The 25,251-nt window shown below is 37.3% G+C and overlaps 1 protein-coding gene across 8 annotated transcripts in view; it reads left to right on the top strand.

Moving 5' to 3' along the window:
- The window catches only part of HERC4 (HECT and RLD domain containing E3 ubiquitin protein ligase 4), a 137,880-nt gene that overhangs the window by 63,900 nt on the left and 48,729 nt on the right, over positions 1 to 25,251 (top strand). For 6 of the 8 annotated variants that reach the window (XM_029201250.1, XM_029201255.1, XM_029201251.1 and 3 more), the window contains exons 9-14: positions 13,077 to 13,153; positions 13,779 to 13,903; positions 15,422 to 15,481; positions 15,636 to 15,747; positions 16,282 to 16,471; positions 17,832 to 18,004. In XM_029201250.1, the coding sequence (XP_029057083.1) occupies positions 13,077 to 13,153; positions 13,779 to 13,903; positions 15,422 to 15,481; positions 15,636 to 15,747; positions 16,282 to 16,471; positions 17,832 to 18,004 (737 nt within the window). Of the gene's footprint in view, positions 1 to 13,076; positions 13,154 to 13,778; positions 13,904 to 15,421; positions 15,482 to 15,635; positions 15,748 to 16,281; positions 16,472 to 17,831; positions 18,005 to 18,513; positions 18,619 to 25,251 lie in introns of those variants that run through there. The other 2 variants (XM_029201258.1, XM_029201259.1) reach the window with 2 other exon arrangements.

Here is a 25,251-nt window from a genome sequence, read left to right as displayed (position 1 = left end):
CAGCCGCCATGGCTCACGGGCCCAGCCGCTCCATGGCATGTGGGATCCTCGTGGACCGGGGCACGAACCCGTGTCCCCTGCATCGGCAGATGGACTCTCAACCACTGCGCCACCAGGGAAGCCCCAAACCTTTCTTAAGAATGTGTGTAGTATTAGTGTATAGGACAACTGTATTAGTTTGCTAGGGCTGCTATAATAAAATATCACAAACTCAGTTTCTTGAACAATACAAATTTATTGACTCAGTTGTGAAGGCTAGAAGTCCAAGATCAAGGTGTTGGCAGTGTTGCTTCCTTCTGAGGGCTATAAGAGAGAATCTGTTCCATATGTCTCCTAGCTTTTGGTGGTTTGCTGGCAATCTTTGGTATTCCTTGGCTAGTAGATCTCTGCCTTCATCCTGCCATGGCGTTGTCTCTATGTGCCTATCTGTGTCCACATTTCGCCCTTTTATAAGGACACCAGTCATTTTGTATTAGTGGTCCACCCTACTCAAATATGACTTCAACTTATGTAATTACATCTGCAGTGACCCTATTTCTGAAGAAGGTCACTTTCTCAGGGTACTAGGGATTAGGACTTCAACATATGAATTTTGGGGGAGCACAATTCATCACATGACGACGTCCCAGACCTGACAAGTTTTAACCTTCTACTGTGCCAGAGACATCATAAGCATTGGCTCCATAAGTACAACCAAATTTATTCTTTAAGATGACTTGTCATATCTAATTCAATAGCCATCGTTCTTAATATGACATTTCAGGTAAGTTCTTGGTTACATAATTGATTTGCTCAATCAGTTATGAAAGAAGTACAAACTAGTGGGAAGGGGAACATATTCTTACTGAACCCATGCAGATAGCAACATTACTGTTAAAAGAACAGAAACCTATTAAATTTGAATTATTATTGAATTCTGGGGATCAGCAAGAATCAGATAAAATGTTTTTAATTGACATAACATTATATTTGTTTCATGTATATAGCATAACAATTTGATATTTGTATATATTGCAAATGATCACCACAATAAGTCTAGTTAACATCTGTCACCATTGTTAAAAATTTTTTTTCTTGTTATGAAACTAAGATTTACTCTCAGCAACTTTCTAATTTGCAGTACAGTATTATTAACTGTAGTCACCATACTGAACATTTCAGTCCCATGATTTAGTTATTTTATAACTGGAATTTTGTGCCTTTTGACCTCCTTTATCCATTTTGCCTGGCCCCCATCCCCAGGCACCTCTGGCAACCACTAATCTGTTCTCCGTATCTATGAGCTTGGTTTCAGTTTGTTGTTGTTGTTTGTTTTTTAGATTCCACATGTAAGTGAGATCATACAGTATTTGTCTTTCTCTTTCTGACTTATTTCACTTAGCATAATGCCCTCTAGGAATCATGTGTGTTGTCACAAATGGCAAGATTTCCGTCTTTTTTATGGCTAAATAATATTCCATTGTATGTATGTGTATATATGCATGTGTGTATGTATACACTTACACACACACACACACACACACACACACACACACACACACCATGTTTTCTTTATCCATTCATCCATCAGTGGAAACTTAAGTTGCTTCCATACCTTGGCTATTGTAAATAATGCTAAAATGGACATGGTGGTGCATACATCTTTTCAAATTAGTGTTTTTGTTTTACCCAGAAGTGGAATTGCTGGATCATACGGTAGTTCTGTTTCTAATTTTTTGAAGAACCCCCATACTCTTTCCATAGTGGCTGCACCAATTTATACTCCCACTAACAGTGCAAGAGGGTTCTCTTTTCTCCACATCTTCACCAACACTTGTTATTTCTTGTCTTTTTGTTAATAACCAGTCTAACAACTGTGAGTTGATATCTCATTGTGATTTGCATTTCCCTGATGATTAATGATGTTGAGCATCTTTTCATGTGCCTGTAGGCCATCTGTATGTCTTCTTTGGAAAAATGTCTATTCAGCTCTTCTGCCTATTTTTTTAAACCAGGCTGTTTGTTTTTTGATGTTGAGTTATATGAGCTGTTTATATATTTTGGATATTAACCCCTTATCAGTCATATCATTTGCAAATATTTTCTACCAATCAGTAGGTTGTCTTTTTGTTTTGTCAGTGATTTCCTTTGCTGTGCAAAAGCTTTTAAGTCTAATTAGGTCCCATTTGTTTATTTTTGCTTTTGTTTCCTTTGCCTTAGGAGACAGATCCAAAAAACTATTGCTACGATTTATGTCAAAGAGTGATCTGCCTGTTTTCCTCTAGGAGTTTTATGGTTTCAGGTCTTACATTTTGGTCTTTAATCCATGTTGATGGTTTCCTTTGCTGTGCAGAAGCTTTTTAGTGTGATGTAGTCCTACTTGTTTATTTTTGCTTTTGATACTTTTACTTTGGGTGCTAAATCCAAAAAATCATCCTCAAGACTGATGTCAGGGAGCTTACTGCTTATGTTTTCTTCTAGGAGTTTTATGATTTAGGTCATATATTCAAGTCTTTAGTCCATTTTGAGTTAGTTTTTTTTTAATAAATTTATTTATTTTTATTATCATTTTTGGCTGCATCAGGTCTTCGTTGCTGTGTGCGGGCTTTCTCTAGTTGTGGCAAGCGGGGCTACTCTTCGTTGTGGTGCGCAGGCTTCTCATTGCAGTGGCTTCTCTTGTTGCGGAGCACGGGCTCTAGGTGCACAGGCTTCAGTAGTCGTGGCTTGCAGGCTCTAGAGTGCAGGCTCAGTAGTTGTGGCACACGGGCTTAGTTGCTCCGCAGCATGTGGGATCTTCCTGGACCAGGGCTTGAACCCGTGTCCCCTGCATTGGCAGGCATATTCTTTACCACTGTACTACCAGGGAAGCTCTTGAGTTGGTTTTTGTGTATGGTGTAAGATAGTGGTCCAGTTTCATTCTTTTGCATGTGGCTGTCCAATTTTCCCAGCACTATTCATTGAAAAGACTGTCCTTTTCCCACTGTGTATTCTTAGCTTCTTTGTCCTAAATAAATTGATCATATATGCATTGGTTTATTTCTGGGCTCTGCATTCTATGTCTGTTTTTAATGCTGATACCATACTGTTTTGATTACTGTAGTGTTGTGGTATAGTTCAACCCTGCCCTCACTCTTGATTGTCTCTCAAATCTTTGTTAATGTCCAAACAGTCTGTATTATTTTAAGTGGCTCTCAGTTGAGAATGTGCCAAGACCTGTCAGTATCCCAAAGGGGAGAATTTCAGCAATACCTAAATTCAAGCTGATTGAGGCCAGACCCTCAGGCAGTAGCTTTTAAGTATGCAAATGTATATCTGTCCTGTGGGACTGCAAGAGAAAGTCACACTGCTGCCAGAACTAGGCAACCTAGAGGTGTCCCTTGGGTGGCAGCTGTGAAAATCAGGGCACCAGCTAAGGGTACAAGCTCCTTTCCAGGAGATACTGGCAAGTTAAAGCAAGGTAGAGGGAGAGCACAAAGATGGCATCCACCAGCTTTCGTCCCCAAAGATCACCTCAGTAGGTTGCTAGAGGTGTAGAAACCTTAGGCCAAAGCTCCAGGACAAGCAGATAGGCCTTTTTCGCAGAAAACTGGGGTATGTTTCTGTTTGTTGTTTGTGCTGTGCACTGGGGGTGGTAGCCAACCAAAAACTGTCTCTCCAGTTGTTACAGTCCCGTGGGACCCAGGATACAAGCCCAGCTGTCCACCAGAACCAGGCAATCAAGAGGCATCAGTTAGGTGGCAACCACAAAAATGGGGACACCAGATGGGAATACGAGGTCCCCTATGGAAGAAGTGGATGTTCTGGTGTGCAGCAGAGGGATGTTGCAAAGATAAGGCCCTCTTTCTGAGATCTCTGAGAGGATTACAACAGGCCCTTTGATGTGGGTTTAATTAGAAGCCTGCCTCTTAGGCCAAAGCTGTATTAGGTAAACTAATAATCCTCTTCTACAGAAAGATTGGGCACCTCAGTCTGTTGCCTCTTGCTGTGCCCTGGGGTGGTAGTCAGTTAAGAACTCTTTGTCCATTGGTTTTAGTCCTGTGGGACCCTTGAGCATAATCCCCCGCTGGCCCCCAGAGTCAGGTGATCTAGAGGTGTGCCCTGAATGGCAGCTGCAAAAATCAGGGCCTTAGAAGAGGATATAAGTTCCTTTCCGGGAGATACTGGCAAGCTGAAGGGAGAAGAGAAATGTTTTTTTAACATTTCGTTTCAGCGTACCAAAGCAGAGTTTACAAAATTGATGTGAATTAGATTACTTTAGAAGAAGGAGAAATGACTCCCTATAAGGGAGATCCAGAAAACAGAAAATTAAAGCAAAGTTAAACATTATGGATCTTGGATTGTCAGTTTCATAAAACTGCTTATCAGCTTAAAAAAATATATGAGAAATCCTAATGTAGTCCACTGGTGTCTTGAAAGTTCTCTAAGCCACGTCCCCTCAGAAGCCTGTACCCAAGTATCTATTCTTTGATGTATAAGTGGTTTCAAATAACAGGTACAGTCCTTTTCACAGGGCTCTGAGACTATCCTTCTTTGTTGAAAGTACAAACTCTGGCCTGTAGCTTATAGGAAGGCCTTCAGACAAGCATCAGAATAAAACAAAAACTAGTCAATAAATGAAAGAGGCTTAAAATGACTATGGCTTATTTATTATTGATAATTGTCAAGTGGAAAGATATGACGAGGGTTCATAATAAGAATAAATACAGTTGACAAGGAAATTTGGTTGTTTCTGTGACATGGAGAACACATTAGAGGCATGTTTTGGAGATACTGTGGTTTGGTTCCAGAATACCACAATGAAGTGAGTCAGATAAAATTTTTGGTTTCTTGGTGCATGTAAAAGTTATGTTTACACTATTCTGTAGTCTATTAAGTGTGCAGTAGCATTATTTCTTTAAAAAATGTACATATTATATCTTAATTAAAAATACTTTATTACTAAAAAATGCTAACAACCATCTGACAACACAAATCATCAATTACCACAAATCAGCAATTTGTAAAAACCACAATATCTGTGAAGTACAATAAAGTGAGTTATGCCTGTATTCCAAAAAGGTTTTCAAACAAGAATGTTTCTAAAGATGATGATTAAGCCTATTCTCAAAGAAGTCAGTGACTCCTTACATCTGATTTATGAATATGAATGAGTATAACCTTTTACAGTTGAAAAAAATCTTGAGATATAATATGATAATCCTGAGACCTAATGTACCAGGAATAACACCAAGAATATCAAGTAAAGAGATTCAGTAAGTCAGGGATCAAGTTTAGACATCTATATTTTTATAAAACGCCATTTGAAAATCACTGACCTAGAAGATGATAGATGTGAATAAAATAAAGGTTCAATAATAACTGAAATTGGGGGAACAAAACCTGAAATTAGGACAGACAGCACTGTACCGCCAGAACTCTTATAAATACAGGAAAACTTGACAGAACTATTTCATAAGAGTTTTGAATAATGTTTCCCTTCATATTTAAACATATGGTAAGCAAGGACATTGGTGAATCTCCATGTACTTCTCATAAAACACTTTTTGAAATATATTAATTTTTGAAATGTTTATATTACCATATAAATTAGAAATTTTTATAGTAATTACATTTTTGAAATATCTTTATTAATTTAGAGAGGTGAAATATTTATATTAATTTTACCATATAAATTTAACCTAGGGAAGGTTAAGTGTCTTCTGATTTGACAACTCTTCCCATGCAACTCTTAAAATAGTAACACATCAAATAAACTTAATTATTTCTAGCATCTCTACTTATATGTTGAAAGGACAAATCATTGTGATTCTCCATAGCCTCTCTGGGAAATCGCAAAGGTATTTTCACTAACACATAGAAGGTATCTTGGAAGTTCTATTTTCCTAAGTTTAGGATCTGATTCGGCGAAGTGTGTTAAGTTTGCTAGGGCTGCCATAACAAAATACCACAGACTGGGTGGCTTAAACAGCAGAAATTTATTTTCTCACAGTTCCGGAAGCTAGAAGTCTAAGATCACTCTGTCAGCAGGTTTGGTTTCTTCTGAAGCCTTGGCTTGCAAATGGCTACCTTCTTGCTGTGTCCTCACGTGACCTTTTCTCTGTGTGTGCGCGGGTGCATTGCTGGTGTCTCTTCCTGTTATTATAAGGACAGCAGGCATATTGGATTAGGGCCCCACCCTAACAGCCTCATTTTACCTTAATCACCTCTCTAAAGGTCCGATCTCCAAATACAGTCATATTCCAAGGTACTGAGGATTACAGCTTCAACATATGAATTTGGGGGCAGGGGTGGACACAATTCAGCCCATAACAGGAAGACAAAAATCAAAAAAGTTGTGAGGGGATATTGGAACACTTTATTAAAAGATGTAACCTTTGATGCTTGAGAAATAATACTTGGTTACCTGTTTTACTGAAGTGACAATAAAACATTTCAAAATAAATGTAAATGGTAATATGATTGAAAAGAACTTTAGCTTATTCATAAGTGAGGAGTCTTTGTTCTTTTTTCCACTTAAATAATGAAAAACAAATAAAATCAACATCAAGTATAGAAAATTATTCTAGTAAAACACAGAATTTTTGCTCTTTGGCAGATTACACAAAAGTAAAAAAATAACATAGGTGAAGGCATCGGAGCACACCCTTCAAAATTGAGTGAACTTTGCTAAGATTTTAACATATTGTATAACTTATTTCAGAATCAAGTATAAACCAAGGAAAATAAAAATCACTTACCATGTTGTGTCTTCAGTTATGTTCTTCCGTATTGTGGAACCAGCTGATAGTTGCTCAAGGACAGTGGTATTGTGCCATAGGGTTCATGAGGTTAGAATGACTTTGATGTTAGTACTGTTATCTGTGTTAACATGCAGTGCCTTTGTTCTTGTTCACTTTCAGGTAAGTCTATGAGTATTTTTTAAATTTCTTAATTTTCAATTCTGATGTGTTATGTATTAGTGCTTTTAAGCCCTTTGGGGTCCTGAATAAGTCCTAAGAGTGTAAAGGGATTCAGGGATCATCAAAAAACTACTTCTTTTCCTTGTAAGTCAAAGGCACATACATAGTTGTATCTCTGTCAGTATTGCTCCTAAATAGAAGTACACTTTACAGAACTGTAAATAGCTCAAACACATCATTTAGGTAGATAAGTTTCTGAAGAGTGCCCTAATCAAGACTCAGTAAATGGTGGGGGCGGGGGGCGGGGGGGAGGGTGCATGGGCAGGGGAGCCTATTTCAAAATTTTCCGTTTTTCCTGACAGTGTATTTTGTAGAGAATAAGGAGGTGAAGTAGCCCTCCTAGATATGACAACATATACTATAAAACTGTAACAGTTAAATCAGATTATTCGTATACATATAGACTGTTTTTTGTTTTTTAGTTTATTATTTGGCTACGCTGGGTCTTCATTACTGCCTGCGGGCTTTCTCTAGTTGCGGTGAGTGGGGGCTACTCTTCGTTGTGGTGCGCGGGCTTCTCGTTGCGGTGGCTTCTCCTGTTGCGGAGCATGGGCTCTAGGTGTGTGGACTTCAGTAGTTGTGGCATGTGGGCTCAGTAGTTGTGGCTCGCGGACTGTAGAGTGCAGGCTCAGTAGTTGTGGCGCACGGGCTTAGTTGCTCTGTGGCATGTGGGATCTTCCCAGACCAGGAGCCCGTGTCCCCTGCATTGGCAGGGGGATTCTTGACCACTGCACCGCCAGGGAGGTCCCTAGACATTTAGATTATTATAGCTTAGTGGAAATCCGGGGGTGGGAGGGGAATCCATGTATTGCCATTGTTGTTGGATTGGCCAAAAAGTTCGTTCGGTTTCCCGTAAGCTGGCTCTAGTAGCGCTTAGTTGTCTTTTACTTCATTTGAAACAATTTTGTAAGATTGTATTATGACAGCTGTCATATCAGTGTGCGTTAAAAAAAGACATAAAAATTGGTGAATTTTTGTGTAGCCATTTTAATATGGAAGATGGAAGAAAAAAAGTAACTTTTGTGGCATATTATGCTTTATTATTTCAAGAAGGGTAAAAATGCAACTGAAACGCAAAGAAAAGATTTGTGCAGTATATGGAGAAGGTGCTGGGACTGATCAAACGTGTCAAAAGTGGTTTGTGAAGTTTTGTGCTGGAGATTTCTTGCTGGATGATGCTTCACGGTCCAGTAGACCAGTTGAAGTTGATAGCGGTAAAATTGAGACATTAATTGAGAACAGTCAACGTTATACCATGCAGGAGATAGCCAACATACTCAAAATATCCAAATCAAGCATCAAAAATCATTTGCACCAACTTGGTTATGTTAATCGCTTTGGTGTTTGGGTTCCACGTAAGTTAAGTGAAAAAAAACCTTGACCGTATTTCTGCATGCAATTCTGTCCTTAAGCATGATGAAAACATTCCATTTTTAAAACAAATTGTGATGGGTGATGAAAAATGGACACTGTACAATAATGTGGAACAGAAGAGATCGTGGGGCAAGCGAAGTGAAACCACCACCAACCACACCAAAGGCCGGTCTTCAAAGAAGGGATGTTGTGTATATGGTGGGATTGGAAGGGAGTCCTCTATTATGAGCTCCTTCTGGAAAACCAAACGATTAATTCCAGCAAGTACTGCTCCCAGTTAGACCAACTGAAAGCAGCACTTGACGAAAAGTGTCCGGAATTAGTCAACAGAAAACGCATAATCTTCCTTCAGGATAATGCACATGTTTCTTTGATGACCAGGCAAAAACTGTTACAGCTTGGCTGGGAAGTTCTGATTCATCCGCCATATTCACCAGACATTGCACCTTCGGATTTCCATTTATTTCGGTCTTTACAAAATTCTTTTAATGGAAAATATTTCAATTCCCTGGAAGACTGTAAATGGCACCTGGAACAGTTCTTTGATCAAAAAGATAAAAGGTTTTGGGAAGACGGAATTATGAAGTTGCCTGGAAAATGGCAGAAGGTAGTGGAACAAAATGGTGAATATGTTGTTAAATAAAGTTCTTGGTGAAAATGAAAAATGTGTCTCTTATTTTTACTTAGAAACCGAAGGAACTTTTTGGCCAACCCAATATATAGGTTTTGTTCAAACTCCAGTTGATTGGCAGTGGCTCTTGGAGTTATAGGAAGGACTATACGAAGTGGAAGTTATGAGAAGGACTTTGAGAATACTTTCGGGATGGAGGAGAGTGCCAAAGTTTTTTAGTGTAGCGTGTTATAGGTAGAAGAGGTGTAGTGTCTCTTCATAACTTTAAAATAGGGCATCACTAATATGTGGAGAAGGGGAAAGAATTATTCAACACATGAAAATTGGGAGGAAAATGTCAGTTTAGACCCTAACCTAACAGTATAAACTAAAATAAATTATAGATGGATTAAAGTTAAATGTAAAAGAGTTCTTAAGACAAGAAAATAATTCTATAATTTGAGGATGGGAAAAAGCTTTCTCACCATTATGGCAGTGAAAGTCACCATTAAGAAAGAGGGCCAACTTCCCTGGTGGTCCAGTGGCTAAGACTCCACGCTTCCAACGCAGGGGGCCCGGGTTCAATCCCTGGTCAGGGAACTAGATCCCACATGCTGCAGCGAAGATCCTGCATGCTGCAACTAAGACCCAATGCAGCCAAATAAATAAATATTTTTTATAAAGAAACCCACTTTCTCTTTAAAAAAAAAAAAAAGAATGAGATAAATACATTTGATTTAATGGAAAAAGAAACTTGTGAGTCAAAATTAAATAATTATTTAGAAAAAATGTTTGTAACGAATATAACCTGAGGTTAGTAGCCTGAATATCCAAAGTGCTCATACATATTGGTGTGAAAAACAGTAAGACACCTAATAAATGAATAAGACAAACATTTAGACATGTAATAGATAAAGGAAGTTAACAGAAATTCCCATTGAGGAAATCCATGTTACTAAGAAACATGTAAATATTATAATCAAATAAATGCAAATTCAAAAAGCCAGACGATAGTAAATAAATGGAAAAGAACAACATTAGTCTTTCCTATTACAGGTTAATGAACTATGTGGTAGATAGGGGGAAGCTAATGGTCCAACCACAAGATGAGGAAGTAATATTAGTGTATCATTTTTCAACCCACAATGAATTAATGGTCTAAGCATTGGGCATCAATGGTTACTAACCTCACAAAAAGGAACCCAACTATACATTATGTGCTTACTGATGGAAGAACAGCCCCTTCCACCACCATGTAATAGTTTTGTCAAAATAATTGACTGATTGGGGCTTCCCTGGTGGCGCAGTGGTTGAGAATCTGCCTGCTAATGCAGGGGACACAGGTTTGAGCCCTGGTCTGGGAGGATCCCACATGCCGCAGAGCAACTAGCCCCGTGAGCCACAACTACTGAGCCTGTGCATTCTGGAGCCTGTGCTCCTCAACAAGAGAGGCCGCGATAGTGAGAGGCCCGCGCACCGCGATGAAGAGTGGCCCCCGCTTGCCACAACTAGAGAAAAGCCCTCGCACAGAAATGAAGACCCAACACAGCAAAAAATAAATTAATTAATTAATAAACTCCTACCCCCAACATCTTCTTAAAAAAAAATTGACTAATTAATCTAATTAATTCCTCTCTAGATCCAACTACCAATTTACAGGAAATACAGAAGACTGAGAGAAATGTTAGGAGAATCCTTGAGGATATAATCAGCAAAATCCAATCTGCAGGAAGCTGTGTAGGACAAATGACTAGGTTTCACAGACTTTTTTTACAGTAGTAATTAAAAGGAAATTAAGGAAAATAATTTTTGGTGCCCTACTCACAGCCCCCAGAAACCCATTCATGTACTATAGATTAGTCATCATTTACTTGATGATTATTTAAAGAAGGCAGAATCACCTTTTAGGAACAAACGAATAACATTCTGCTCAATCTTTTGAGGAAGTGCATGACTTCATGTAGACTTGTGAGGATGATGTAGAGAAAAGATTTTAAGTTGAATGATTGGTTTATTTAATATTTTAGATTTACCCTTTTAATCTGTTCTTAAAAATTTTTGGCTGTAGAGCAGTCTTGTTGTGGAAAATTTGGTCATATTAATGTTCTGATTTCTGAAGCTCTTAGTATTATCTAAGCTAGATAATTTTTTATATTATATATTCATATTAAATATTTACTGAGTTCTTTTACAAATAAAACATTGTGCTTGGTAGTAGGGAATGATCAAGAAAATTAAGATGTGGTCCCTTCCTTAAGAATTTATAATTCTGTAGCAGTGGTGGTCACAAATAATACAAGGTGAAGAACTAGTCAACTGGGCTTCCCTAGGGGCACAGTGGTTAAGAATCCACCTGCCAATGCAGGGGACACGGGTTCAAGCCCTGGTCCGGGAAGATCCCACATGCTGCAGAGTATATAAACCAGTGCGCCACAACTGCTGAGCCCACGCTCTGTAGTGTCTGCAAGCCACAACTACTGAGCCTGTGTGCCACAACTACTGAAGTCCGTACACCTAGAGCCTGTGTTCCACTGCAATGAGAAGCCTGCGCACCGCAGTGAAGAGTAGCCCCTGCTCCCCGCAACTAGAGAAAGCCCACGCACAGCAACGAAGACCCAACGCAGCCAAAAATAAATAAATTTATATTAAAAGAATTAGTCAACTAAAGAGTGGGGGGGTCAGCAGTAGGAACACAGAAATGGATTATATTTGGAAATAACTGGCCTTAAGTTACATTGTGGAGCTATGGTGTTTTGGTATGTGATACTTCTAAATACTAGGCTAGCGGTATTTTTGATAATAATACTCTTTCCATTTTGAGGTACAGGAGAGGAGAAAAAGGAAGAGGCTTTGAATGTCTTTTTAAAAAGGCACTTTACTGAAACGAAATTGAGTTATTTGTAGTGAGGTGGATGGACCTAGAGTCTGTCATACAGAGTGAAGTAAGTCAGAAAGAGAAAAACAAATACCGTATGCTAACACATATATATGGAATCTAAAAAAAAAGGTTCTGAAGAACCTAGGGGCAGGACAGGAATGAAGACACAGACGTAGAGAATGGACTTGAGGACACTGGGAGGGGGAAGGGTAAGCTGGGACGAAGTGAGAGAGTGGCATTGACATATATACACTACCAAATAAATGTAAAATAGATACCTAGTGGGAAGCAGCTGCATCTCATGGGGCGATCAGCTCCATGCTTTGTGACCTCCTAGAGGGGTGGGATAGGGAAGGGTGGGAGGGAGACGCAAGTGCGAGAGGATATGGGGATATATGTATACATATAGCTGATTCACTTTGTTATACAGCAGAAACTAACACAACATTGTAAAGCAATTATACGGCAATAAAGATGTTAAAAAAAAACAAACTTTTAAAGAAAAATAAACATCACAATAAAACACAAAACTTGAAAAAAAGGCGCTTTATTGTTCCTTCTTTACTTCTACTAAATTTGTGTATTAACTTTTTTGTTTTTGGACCTGATTTGGGTGTTACTGATAAATAGTTGTTAACAAAGAGCTATGTGTGTCATCTTTCTTTTGTACAGCTATATTGAAAGAGAAAATAATTTTACGTTATGAATTTTGCATTACTCAGGAAGATTTAACATATACTTGTTTGTTGTCATTCTTTTTAAAAGTAAATATTCCTTTTTTTTTTGGCTGTACCCTGCGAGGCTTATGGGATCTTAGTTGCCCAACCAGGGATTGAACCCAGGCCACAAGCAGTGAAAACGCCAAGTCCTAACCACTGGACCACCAGGGAATTCCCCAAAATGAATATTCTTAATTTTTATTTTCTTCTGAGCTATCTTCTATACCTTTCATTCAAATGTTACACCATCTTCAGTTTAAAATATATTGAGATAATAAAGATCTAGACTAGAAACTGCCATTTTTTGGTGAGCAGGTCAAAAGAAAGACTTGTAAAACTTATCAAATGCTTGTTGTGCTTGTGGGATCATTAACATTTGTCACTTGGTCAGTCTCATCTCCATAGCAGTCAGACCATTCCCAGTCATTTTGTATCATTGAGCCCATGATTGGGAGGTCTCATTAAGTTAGATGATTAAGAGAAAATCCAGTAGCATATTTGATGCTCTGAAAAATGCATATAAATCTTGAATGTTTTATATTTTATTTTTATTACAGATTCTGAAGAATATTTCTGTGTAAAAAGAATTTTCTCAGGTGGAGATCAAAGCTTTTCACATTACTCTAATCCCCAGGTAATAGTAATCATATAAATAATTACTAAGCTCAGATAATTTAGAAGTTGTTTTTAAACCCATATTAATGTTCTTTATATGTTACAAAGTAATTGCCTTAATTTTTTTTTCCCTCAAGTCTACAAAATTTTTCAGATCTATTTGATAAGTTGGTTTTTTTTTGATAAGTTTTTTTTAAAATTTATTTCTTTATTTATTTTTGGCTGCTTTGGGTCTTTGTTGCTGCACATGGGCTTTCTCTAGTTGCAGCGAGTGGGGCTACTCTTCATTGTGGTGCACAGGGTTCTCATTGCGTTGGCTTCTCTTTCTTGCAGAGCATGGGCTCTAGGTGCGCGGGCTTCAATATTTGTGGCTTGTGGGCTCTAGAGCACAGTCTCAGTAGTTGTGGCACACGGGCTTAGTTGCTCCGCAGCATGTGGGATCTTCCCGGACCAGGGCTTGAGACTGTGTGCCCTGCATTGGCAGGCGGATTCCTAACCACTGCGCCACCAGGGAAGTCCCCATTTGATAAGTTTTTGTTCCAGGTGTTTAGTAGAGATTAACTTCCAAATACATAGTGGAGGCGTGTCTTGGTTTATATATAATATCTCTTCCCTCTGACTCATCTGCTTATTTTAAAATTTAGAACTGTGGGCCACCAGATGACTTTAGATATCCTGATCCTTCGAAGCAGATCTGGACTGTGAATGAAGCTCTAATTCAAAAATGGCTGAGCTACCCCTCTGGAAGATTTCCTGTAGAGATAGCCAAGTAAGAAAAATATTTTATCTACACAAAGTCTCTTAACTCCATGGTAGAGGAACCTGTACTTAGGAGTTTTTATTTAAATAAATATTTCATTAAATATCATTTACAGAATGGTTTATATACAAAAGTTTAATTGTCTAGAATTTCTGTAATAGTGGATATTTTAGGAGATCTCATGTAGATGTTTATAAGTTACGATTCTTTCATATACATAATGATATATTAAATGATAACTTAAAATATTAAATATAGCCACTTTAGGATTGGGTTTGCAAAAATGTTCCTTCTAGCTTCATAGTGGTCACTGTCTTTTAACTTCTATATTCCATGGAAGAGTTGAGTATTTCTTCTTTCTTGAATATTTTTCTTGAAGATGGACTTGTTTAGTACTTAAAGTTTTTGTTGTTGTTGTTGAAGGTGGTGTAGGTATTTGGGATGAGGGGCTATAGCTGATCAGCTGTTTTTTTAATTCGAAATTATTTTACCAAACTAAAATTTTTCTTAAAAGCCTGAAGTGTAGTCTTCAGAAAAATAACATTCCAGATTAGATTTACCACCATGTGGAATTAAGAAAGTTAAATGTGCATGTTTATATAAAAAATTTTTTTAGATAACAAAAAAAAAATTTTTTTAGGAACATCAGATTTATTTGATGAATCAGAGGACGGTAGTAATGTTTGAGAGAGTAATAAAGAGATAAACAGTAATACCTTTATCAAGATTTACTTAATCTTTAGTAATTTATAGAGTTCTGATTTATTTTGAATGTTGGTTGGAGGAATGCTCTGTAGCATTAAATACTACATTTTATTTTTTATTAAATAATAAAGGTGATGTGGATTTTATCCACATAAATAATAAATAAATAAAAGGTGATTTTATTTTTTATTAAAAAATAAAGGGGATGAATGTATAAAGAAGATGTGGCACTATATACAATGGAATATTACTCAGCCATAAAAAGGAACAAAATTGAGTTATTTGTAGTGAGGTGGATGGACCTAGATTCTGTCATACAGAGTGAAGTAAGTCAGAAAGAGAAAAACAAATACCGTATGCTAATGTATATATGCGGAATCTAAAAAATAAAATAAAATAAAGGGTACGGATGAACCTAGTTGCAGGGCAGGAATAAAGAGATAGACATACAGAATGGACTTGAGGACATGGGGTGGGAGGGGGAAGCTGGGGTGAAATGAGAGTAGCATTGACATATATATGCTACCGAATGTAAAATAGTTGGCTGGTGGGAAGCAGCAGCAGCATAGCACAGGGATATTGGCTTGGTGCTTTGCAATGACCTAGAGGGGTGGAATAGGGAGGATGGGAGGGAGGCTTAAGAGGGAGGGGTTATGGGGACATGTGTATGCATATGGCTGATTCGCTTTGTTGTGCAACAGAAACTAAGACAGTATTGTGAAGCAATTATACTCCAATTAAGATCTATTAAAAAAAAACCACCAAAGGTGAACAATTAGATTTCTCATTTTGTGATTTTGTGATTTTTAAATTTCTTTTTAGTGAAATAGATGGAACGTTTTCTTCGTCTGGTTGTCTAAATGGAAGTTTTTTAGCTGTTAGGTGAGTGACAGTTCTTTGGTATACCAAATTTTTCAAATTTATTATATTAAATAATGTCATTAAAAAGAAGTGAAAAAATTTTAAAGTTGCATTTTATTATTTTCTCTCTCTCTCTCTCTCTCTCTCTCTTTCTCTCTCTCTCTTTTTTAAATAGCAATGATGATCACTATAGAACGGGCACCAGATTTTCAGGGGTTGATATGAATGCTGCTAGGCTTTTATTCCACAAACTTATACAATCTGATCATCCTCAGATATCTCAGCAGGTTTGTTTTTAAAGCATTTTATATTTGTATTATGTAGCCTGTTGAGTTTTTTATTCCATGTTTTTTTATATGTTTGTGACCTAATTAACTTTATAGTTTCATACACTTTATTGAGATGTCTGTATAATTTTATTTAATATACTAATGTAAGAATTAAAATAGGATATTATTTTAAACTGTTTGTAATTTAGCTGTCAAATATCTGTAAATCTTTCCAGATGTTCAGAGCAGACTCTTAATTACTTAATATTACCATGTTGGTTAAGTCTGTATAACTATAGATGTAGAGTTTAAATTGAGATATAAATAAAAATCTTGTATGCAAGATTTTTAAAATTCTCTTAGCACTGCTTAGGCATTAATTTTCATTGTGCTCTAAAGTGCATTCATTAATTCATTGTAAGATGGTTTCTTTTTTTTTTTTTCCCTTCACCGTTTCACATTTGCTGTAGTATAAGGTTTTCTTCTTCTTTCTTTTTTTGGAATATGCATTCATTTTAAATGAAGTAGGTTTTACTTTTTGTCAAAATATAGGTGGCAGCTAGCTTGGAAAAGAATCTTATTCCTAAACTGACTAGCTCCTTACCTGATGTTGAAGCATTGAGATTTTATCTTACTCTACCAGAATGTCCCCTGATGAGTGATTCCAACAATTTCACCACAATAGCAATTCCCTTTGGTACAGCTCTTGTGAACCTAGAAAAGGCACCACTGAAAGTACTTGGTAAGAATTTTAATACTTTTTTTTTTTTTTTTTACAACCTTTTCTCTTTAAATGAAAATGCTCATAACTTCTTTGCTGTTTGAAATTTTGCTACCCTGCTTATTTTGACATTGTCTTAAGGTGAGATAAACCTGTTTTTCAGTTTGTTGCTTTTTGCTAGTCATCTGATGCTAGTTGTTAGAGTTGGAGGCAAAGCATGTTAAATATTAAAATTTTAATCAAGCACAACAGCAGAGACAGTATCGGGAAAGATAAAAACTGTTTTTGGTATTCGCCTTCCTCATCCCCTCCAGAGTGATCTTACTGTTAAAGAAGTAAAGGAGGAGGAACAATTAAAACTGAACAAACATGGGTATTAAATCCTCCTTGAACTTTATTAACCCTTTGCCTTGTATTTCCCTCACTTGCTAATTTTCTGATGTCTCTGCATGTAGGTGAGATTCCACTGTTTATTTGATCTTATTCCTCTGGGTTTTTGGCCTAAACTTTCCTCACTTTAATTTTTCTAATTGTATACATTTCATCTCTATCTGCTGACCATTATAGTTTGCCTGCTACATTTAGTAGCAGTGCTTTCCTTCTTAATAGTATTTGTTAGGTATGTGAATCTGAGATACATAAGAGTAATAAAATCAGTACAAGAAGTTTTAGGCTGAGGGTGAGCAGAGGAAGCAACAAGCAAGGGGTAGAATCCTGGAATCTGAGGGAATTAGCCAGTGGTTAGAAGAGTGAAGCAGGGACTCAAAAGCATATTGCTTCCATATTGTCAGAAGTTTTTGTATTCCCTTCTGTCTGCTGCATAAGATTGTCATATTTGTAGTTAATAACTACAAATAGTGAACGTGGGGAAGGACAGACATGGTATACTTTACATTGTTCAGTTTCTGTATTTGATTTTCAGGAGTACCTTGCATTTTTAGGATGGTGCTTCACAGTATTTCAACTTTATGTTACGTAAGTTGAAAGATAAAAGTTGGAGAGATCTTTAAATATTGGAGCAATACAGTTTTAAAAGTGTTTTATTTAAAAATTAAAATCCTAATTTCCAAAGCACTTTTTAACAAGTGGTTTTATTACTACGTATTAAGTTTTTAATGTAGCTTAGGAAACCAAGAATGTAAATTCAATAGACCTTTCTAACTTTATTTTTGCTTTTGAGAGCTTTTAGAACCGTATTCTTTAACTTGAGGGTGGGGTGGTATCTATAAACCCTAGAAATGTTACGTAAAATACCATATTATGTGTATCTTCCTGAGGTTTTCAAAGGGTTAAGAGCCACTGCTTTCGAAAAACAGTCAGTATGATTTTGAAAATTGTGACTTTTTAAATTTTATTTTGTGTGTTCACCCTTTAATAACAGAAAACTGGTGGTCAGTACTTGAACCTCCACTATTCCTCAAGATTGTAGAACTTTTTAAGGAGGTTGTGGTACATCTTTTGAAACTCTACAAGATCGGCATTCCCCCTTCTGAAAGAAGAATTTTCAACAGTTTTCTTCATACCGCATTAAAGGTTTTAGAAATATTACATAGGGTATGTCCAATAGTCCGTTTATTTTCCTCTCTCCCCATTGCCACTAACAAACTGATGATGTTTATTTTAACATGAATATATTACAGAATTAGATTGACATAAAAGATATAGGAATTTGGAGAAGTTATCTAAATTTTCCTTTAAAAGAAAGAATATGTCTATACTTTAGAGCTTTGGTCTTATTTGACTTTGTTAGGCATTTATGGATAACTTGTCTGTAGTTGGGCAGAACAATAGCATACTAATGAATTAGATTCTCCTTATGTTTTATTTGAAGAACATGATTTGTTAGTTTAAATAATACACTTTTTGTTATTTATTGATGGTTATAATATGAACGAGATTTCATCCTAGTTGTGATTTTGAACATTTAAACTCATGTTCCTTTTGCTGTTGGGTACTAATAACTTCAATCAAAGTACAACCTTTGAAACAGATGACTAACTTGAAATTGGAACCATATATAATTCATTAATTTGCCTATTGTTCTTTCCTGCCCTTCTTCCCAGTGGAAGAAATAGTCCCCTTTACACTTGTAGCAGTTCAAAGTTATATGAAGAAGTAGAGTCTCAGCTGTTTAATTAAAGATGGATTTGAGACATCCCTGACAGCTGGTAGGTATATCTCTGTTGTGCCATTTGGTATTTTTAAGATGCTATTTTGGGAGACATGACCTAAGGGAGAAGGATATGTTTCTAGCCTCTAGAATGACTGAAAAACCCATATGAACCATTAATCTTTAGTTTCCTCCCCTTAACAGCTTCTTTAGTGTTTTCACACCCTTCTTGCCTGGTACTAAGGTAAATGATAAAGGGTAAAGGAGATAAGTCCTTCTGTTCTCTGTAAGAAAGAACCCTTATGGACCATTAATTTTTTCCTTTTTATTCTTTTAATGAAGTTCCTGGGTACTTTCTCAACTACTTCTTGAACTTTTTTCTTTTGTATTTAGTATGTCTAAGCTCTCTAGAAAAACAAGCCATTTCTCTTATTATAACTGAAGATATGATAGCCATTTTTTTCATGGGGGAAATAAGTCATTCTTATGTTTGCCTTTCCCAGTCCAAGGCTTTCTTGCAGCACTTTAGGGTTAACTGGATTCTGCAGTAAACTGCTGTTAAGATCTTCTGTTGTCATGGAATGGGTCTCTACTTTTCTTTATGCCTTTTGTCTAGGATTCAAGAGGTTGATTAGATTCTTTCTTTCCTCTGGACTCTCTTTTCCTACTACTTCAGTGAACCATCCTTTGTCAGCAGGACCCTCTTCCCAAATAATTATTCATCCCCCCCCTTTCTTATCTGCATTACCTCTTAAAAAAATTCTTTTTTCCCTTAGCTGTGTCTTTTTCTACAAATGAAAGTGAGGGAAGGAGAAGTGGAGGAGGAAATTGAACCTTTTTTCTTTCATAATTACAGACAGAACTTGAGCAAGTAATTTATGTGCCTGGCTCAGAAGCCTCAGTCTCTGTTGAGGAGAACCTTATGGGGTTCCATCTCCAGAGACCTTTCTGATGGAGCCATGCTAGAACAAGGATCCTAAATTATTGCTAGCTGAAAGGGAAAGGAAAATAATGTAACAGTGGCCAAGGTTAGAAACCTCCATCGTACACTAATTCGTGTGAGCACTTTACGTATATCCCTCATTTAACTTTTTAAACTCTTTACAGTTATATTTTGACCCTTAATCTGAATATCAATGGTCATAAACCAGTAAGTAGCAGAGTTGAAATACAAATCCAAATCGACTTCCAAAGTCCCTGCTGTTTCTAATGTACTTCTGTATCAGCAGATACAGTAATATAATATGTTTAGATGGTTCTTTGCTTTTACTTTATGTCCCTAGATCTAGAGGCTTATACTTCCAGATTACAGATAGCATTGTATTGTTAAAAAAAGACCATGGGGCTTCCCTGGTGGCACAGTGGTTGAGAGTCCGCCTGCCGATGCAGGGGACATGGGTTCGTGCCCCGGTCCGGGAGGATCCCACGTTCCGTGGAGCAGCTGGGCCCGTGGGCCATGGCCGCTGAGCCTGTGCGTCAGGAGCCTGTGCTCCGCAGTGGGAGAGGCCACAGCAGTGAGAGGCCCGTGTACTGCAAAAAAAAAAAAAAAAAAAAAAAAGATTCTAACTCCATCTGTGCTGCTGCTTATCAGTGTGATTTTGAACAGGTCTTTGTCTTTATCACATATGCAAATGGAGAATCATCTATAAAATAAGGATTGAAATAATGGCCTGATGGTTTCCCAGGATTGATGTATTGTTTAGATTACATAATATATATAATTATTATACATTCAGAGATTTTGTTATCACCACCACCATTTGGATGGGAAATTGCTACTTTTATCTTGATTCATTTGGTCATGAGGAAACTGAGTTCCTGTTTGAAGTTGTTACATACTCAAAAGCAGGGTAATAATGTTCCTGTTTGAAGTTGTTAAATACTCAAAAGCAGGGTAATAACGGTATCAGTTTCATAAGCATCTCTTACTGGGAGTCCTTAGGACAATCATTTATCTTTCTTTTACCTCTTACATTGGAGAAAACTTTACTTGATCCTAATCTGTCATAGCTGACTGTGGATATTCACTATCAGAGATGATTCATTTTCATCTTTAATGGAACCTAAATTGCTAATCAGAGATTTGTGTTTTTGAAGACACCTTATGTCTGACAACTGTGTATATATTTCTTCTCTCTGCTCCATGGTTAAGAATTAGGAAAAGTTTCTCACACAATTTCCTTCTTGACCTAATCCTGGAGCAGGATTAGGAACTATAGAACTGGACTCTATTTCCTGATCATTTCAGGATATATGAATGACTTGTTTCTCCCTTATGACATGTCCTTTGGGAAGCTTTGAATTAGAAATTATTCACAGTGCTCTAAATGGCATCGCAAGAAAGATAATTTTGGTACCTGCTGTCAGGAATGGATGTATTACCACATAAATGAGTTTGCTCTCAAGTAATTGTGTTATTTAGTAGTTTCTGAGTTTTCACACAGTACCTTATAGAGATATTAATAATGACAAAAGAAAAGACTTACTTTGACTAGCCTAAGTGCTACGTATCATGTTAATCTTCTAAGTCAGTGATTTTCAACCCCCCCCTTCTTTTTGCAAGGAACCCTTAAATAAACCCAAACATATAAGACATATGTATACTACCATATACCACCTCTGAACTCACATTTATAAATCAGAATACTAAATTGTAATTAAAATGTGAAATGTTATGATCAAACATACATAGATTTTATTTTGGGCAGTAACACTGATTGTATAGGTTGTTTTGAACTTCTACCATATGATTTCTTTTTTATTCATTTTACAGATATTTACTGAGTGCCTATTATGTGCTTATCATGGTACTAAACAGTAGTGATGCAGTGACAAGGAAAAGATGTGATTTCTGCCCTTGTTAAGATTATAAATGTAGGGACTTCCCTGGTGGTCCAGTGGCTAAGACTCCACGCTCCCAGTGCAGGGGCCTGAATTCAATTCCTGGTAAGGGAACTAGATCCCACATGCTGCAACTAAAGAGCCCGTGTGCCGCAACGAAAATCCCGAGTGCTGCAACTAAGACCTGGTGCAGCCAAATAAATATTTTTAAAAATGCTTAAAAAAAAGATTATAAGCATTTATGATGCAGCATGGTAAGTGCTAGATTAAGGAAAATGAAGGGTGCTATGAAAACACATAGGAGGGCACATAACTCGGAAGAATTAAAGAAGACTTCCTGAAAAAAATAATGTCTTGTCAATCTTACCTACCATACAAATGTATTTTTATATATATTTTTTAAACTGTTGATTTTATATGTAAATCTATATCCACGTCTTTTGGATTAGTCTTCTGTTCAGTGCCTAATTTCCCTATTTTTAAAGCAATATTAACTGATTTTATCTTTAGTTATTAAATCACTGTGTCTGAATTAACGATCAGCCATCATTTCCCACCAAGTCTTAAGCTTGACTGAAATTTGCTTGTTCCTGAACCAAACCTGATTTCTAAATTGTTAGTTTTTATTCTAACATAGAATTTCTTTTCAAAAACATATGTCATATCTGCAGGATGTAAAAACTGCAAACACTGGTTGCTATTGGTGAAAGAAAATTTACCTTTAAAAATAAAAAATATTCCAGATAAAGAAAAGTATGTATCAGAGGTCAGTGGCACATGAATCACTTTCAACAAGAGTCACTAAAACTTTTTAAAACAACTTTATTTATTTGTTTGTTTGTTTGTTTAATTAATTTATTTATGGCTGCTTTGGGTCTTTGTTGCTGCACGCAGGTTTTCTCTAGTTGTGGCGAGCGGGGGCTACTCTTCATTGTGGTGTGTGGACTTTTCATTGCAGTGGCTTCTCTTGTTGCGGAGCATGGGCTCTAGGCACATGGGCTTCAGTAGTTGTGGCATGTGGGCTCAGTAGTTGTGGCACTCAGGCTCAGTAGTTGTGGCTCACGGGCTTAGTTGCTCCACGGCATGTGGGATCTTTCCCGACCAGGGCTTGAACCCCTGTCCGCTGCATTGGCAGGCATATTCTTTTTTTTTTCTTCGGTACGCAGGCCTCTCACTGTTGTGGCCTCTCCCGTTGCGGAGCACAGGCTCCAGACGCACAGGCTCAGCGGCCATGGCTCACGGGCCTAGCCGCTCCGCGGCATGTGGGATCTTCCCAGACCGGGGCACAAACCCGTGTCCCCTGCATCGGCAGGCGGACTCTCAACCACTGTGCCACCAGGGAAGCCCGGCAGGCATATTCTTAACCACTGCACCACCAGGGATGTCCCAAGCGTCACTAAATTTTTTAAGTGTCCAATGTAATCTAAAAGTTACTGTATATATTTATAAACATAAATATTGGAGAGGGAAAAGCAAATGAGTTTTTGTGTGTAATTATTGGGTATGTTTTCTTTTTTGGTAGAAAGAGTTTGGCTGTAGGGCAAGGGTCTGAAGACTTTTTCTATGAAGGGCTAGATAGTAATATTTTATATTTTGTGAGCTGCGTGGTTTCTTTTACAGCTGCTCAACTCTATCTTATGTTTTTGATGCTATTGTAAATGATAATTAAAATTTTTTATTTTCTGATTGTTGCTAGTATGGAGAAATTTAGTTGAGTTTCTATTGTTAGTGTGGCAAAATTTAGTTGAGTTTTCACCTTGTACTCTGTGACCTTGATAAATCAATTTAGTATTTCTTTTATACATTAATTTGGATTTTTTATGTGCACATTCATGTTATTTTCTTGCCTTATTTTATTGGCTAAGACTTCCCAGTACAGTGTTGAATATAAATGGTTGCAGTGGACATTCTTGTCTAATTCTTCATCTTAGAAAGAAAGCATTTAATATTTTACCCATAAATATGATGTTAGCTGTAGAGTTGTGTTTTTGTTTTGTTTTCTTTTAAGGTGGGCTTTATCTGTTTGAAGAAGTTCCCTTCTATTCCAGGTTTGCTGAGTGTGTTTATTATGAAGGAATGTTGAATTTTGTTAGATACTTTTTTCTGCATCTATTGAGATGAACAATTATTTATTTTGCTTTTTTTCTGAAATTTAGTGAAGTTCATTTATATTTGAATGTTAAACCAGTCTTGCATTCCTGGGATAAACTCCACTTGGACATTTTGTATTATTTTATGTATATTGCTGGATTTAATTTGCTCATATTTTGTTGAGGGTCTTATGTCTGTGTTCATGAGTGATGTTGACCTAGTCAGTTTTGTTTCTCATCAGCTTTTTAGTATCAGGGTTATCCTAATTCATAAAGTGAATTAAGAAATGATCTATCTTTCTCTGTTTTCTGAGTTTGTTTAAGATTGGTATTATTGGGACTTCCTTGGTGGCACAGTGGTTAAGAATCCTTCTGCCAGTGTAGGCGACACGGGTTCAAACCCTGGTCCGGGAAGATCCCACATGCCCGTGGAGCAGCTGGGCCCGTGCGCCACAACCACTGAACCTGCGCTCTAGAGCCTGCGAGCCACAACTACTGAGCCCATGTGCCACAACTAACTGAAGCCTGTGCACCTAGAGCCCGTGCTCTTCAGCAGGAGAAGCCACTGCAGTAAGAAGCCCATGCACTGCAACGAAGAGTAGCCCCCACTCGCCGCAACTAGAGAAAAGCCCACGCGCAGCAACAAAAACCCAATGCAGCCAAAAATAAATAAGTATATAATTTAAAACAAACAAAACCACTTAGATATGTCACCTCTTGGGAAAAAAAAAGATTGGTATTATTTCTTCCTTAAATGTTTGATAGAATTCACCAGTGAAGCTATCTTGGCCTGGAATTTTCTTTTGGGAAATTTAAAAATTTAATATTAAATTTAAAAAATAGAGTGTAATTTATGTTTTCTGTTTCATATCTTTCCTTTCCTCTACTTGATTTGTCCTTAATTTGATCATCATTTTCCAGGCTCTTAAAGCTGAGGCTTTTTTTGGGGGGGAGGGGGGTGCTGTGCCATACAGTGTGTGGGATTGAACCCCAGGCCATGGCAGTGAAAGTGCTGAGTCCTAACCACTAGACCACCAGGGAGTTCCTGAGCCGAGGCTTATTAGATCATTGATTTTAGACCATTTATTCTAACATCATTTAATGCTATAAATTTCCTTCTATGCTCTGCTTTACCAGAATTCCACAAAGTTTGATGTGTTTTTATTTTCATTAAGTCATCTCTGAGTCTGGCTCTGTTGATTACTTTGTCTCTAGACTTTTTTATGTGGTCTTTGTTTTATTTACTTATTTGCTTTTTGATATGTGTCACAATTTTTTTTTTTTTTTTTTTTTTTTTTTGCGGCACGTGGGCCTCTCGCTGTTGTGGCCTCTCCCGTTGTGGGGCACAGGCTCTGGACGCGCAGGCCCAGCGGCCATGGCTCACGGGCCCAGCTGCCCCGCGGCACGTGGGATCTTCCCAGACCGGGGCACGAACCTGTGTCCCCTGCATCGGCAGGCGGACTCTCAACCACTGCGCCACCAGGGAAGCCCTGTGTCACAATGTTTGGTTGTCTGTAAAATAGTAAACGCTGAAGTAATTAGATTTAAATCCTGTATGTGTATACCTCTTATGTGGTTGTTAGTGTAGGGATTTAAGCCAATCTAATCTGCAGTTGAACTGGAATTGAGTTTTTAGTTTGCTGTAGTTAACTTCATTGCACTGGAGACCTCAGATTCCTCTAATATTGTCTGATGCTTAAGGTGAAGGTGAAATGTCAAAAGATTTCTTCTCAGTGTTTGTGCTTCACTCTGCATGCCTG

Source organism: Monodon monoceros, unplaced genomic scaffold (assembly GCF_005190385.1).
Source record: "Monodon monoceros isolate NGI ecotype Baffin Bay Population unplaced genomic scaffold, NGI_Narwhal_1 Super_Scaffold_4, whole genome shotgun sequence".
Lineage (NCBI taxonomy): Eukaryota > Metazoa > Chordata > Mammalia > Artiodactyla > Monodontidae > Monodon > Monodon monoceros.
Note: the sequence above shows the minus strand (reverse complement) of the source record. Positions and strands in the feature narration are given on the sequence as shown.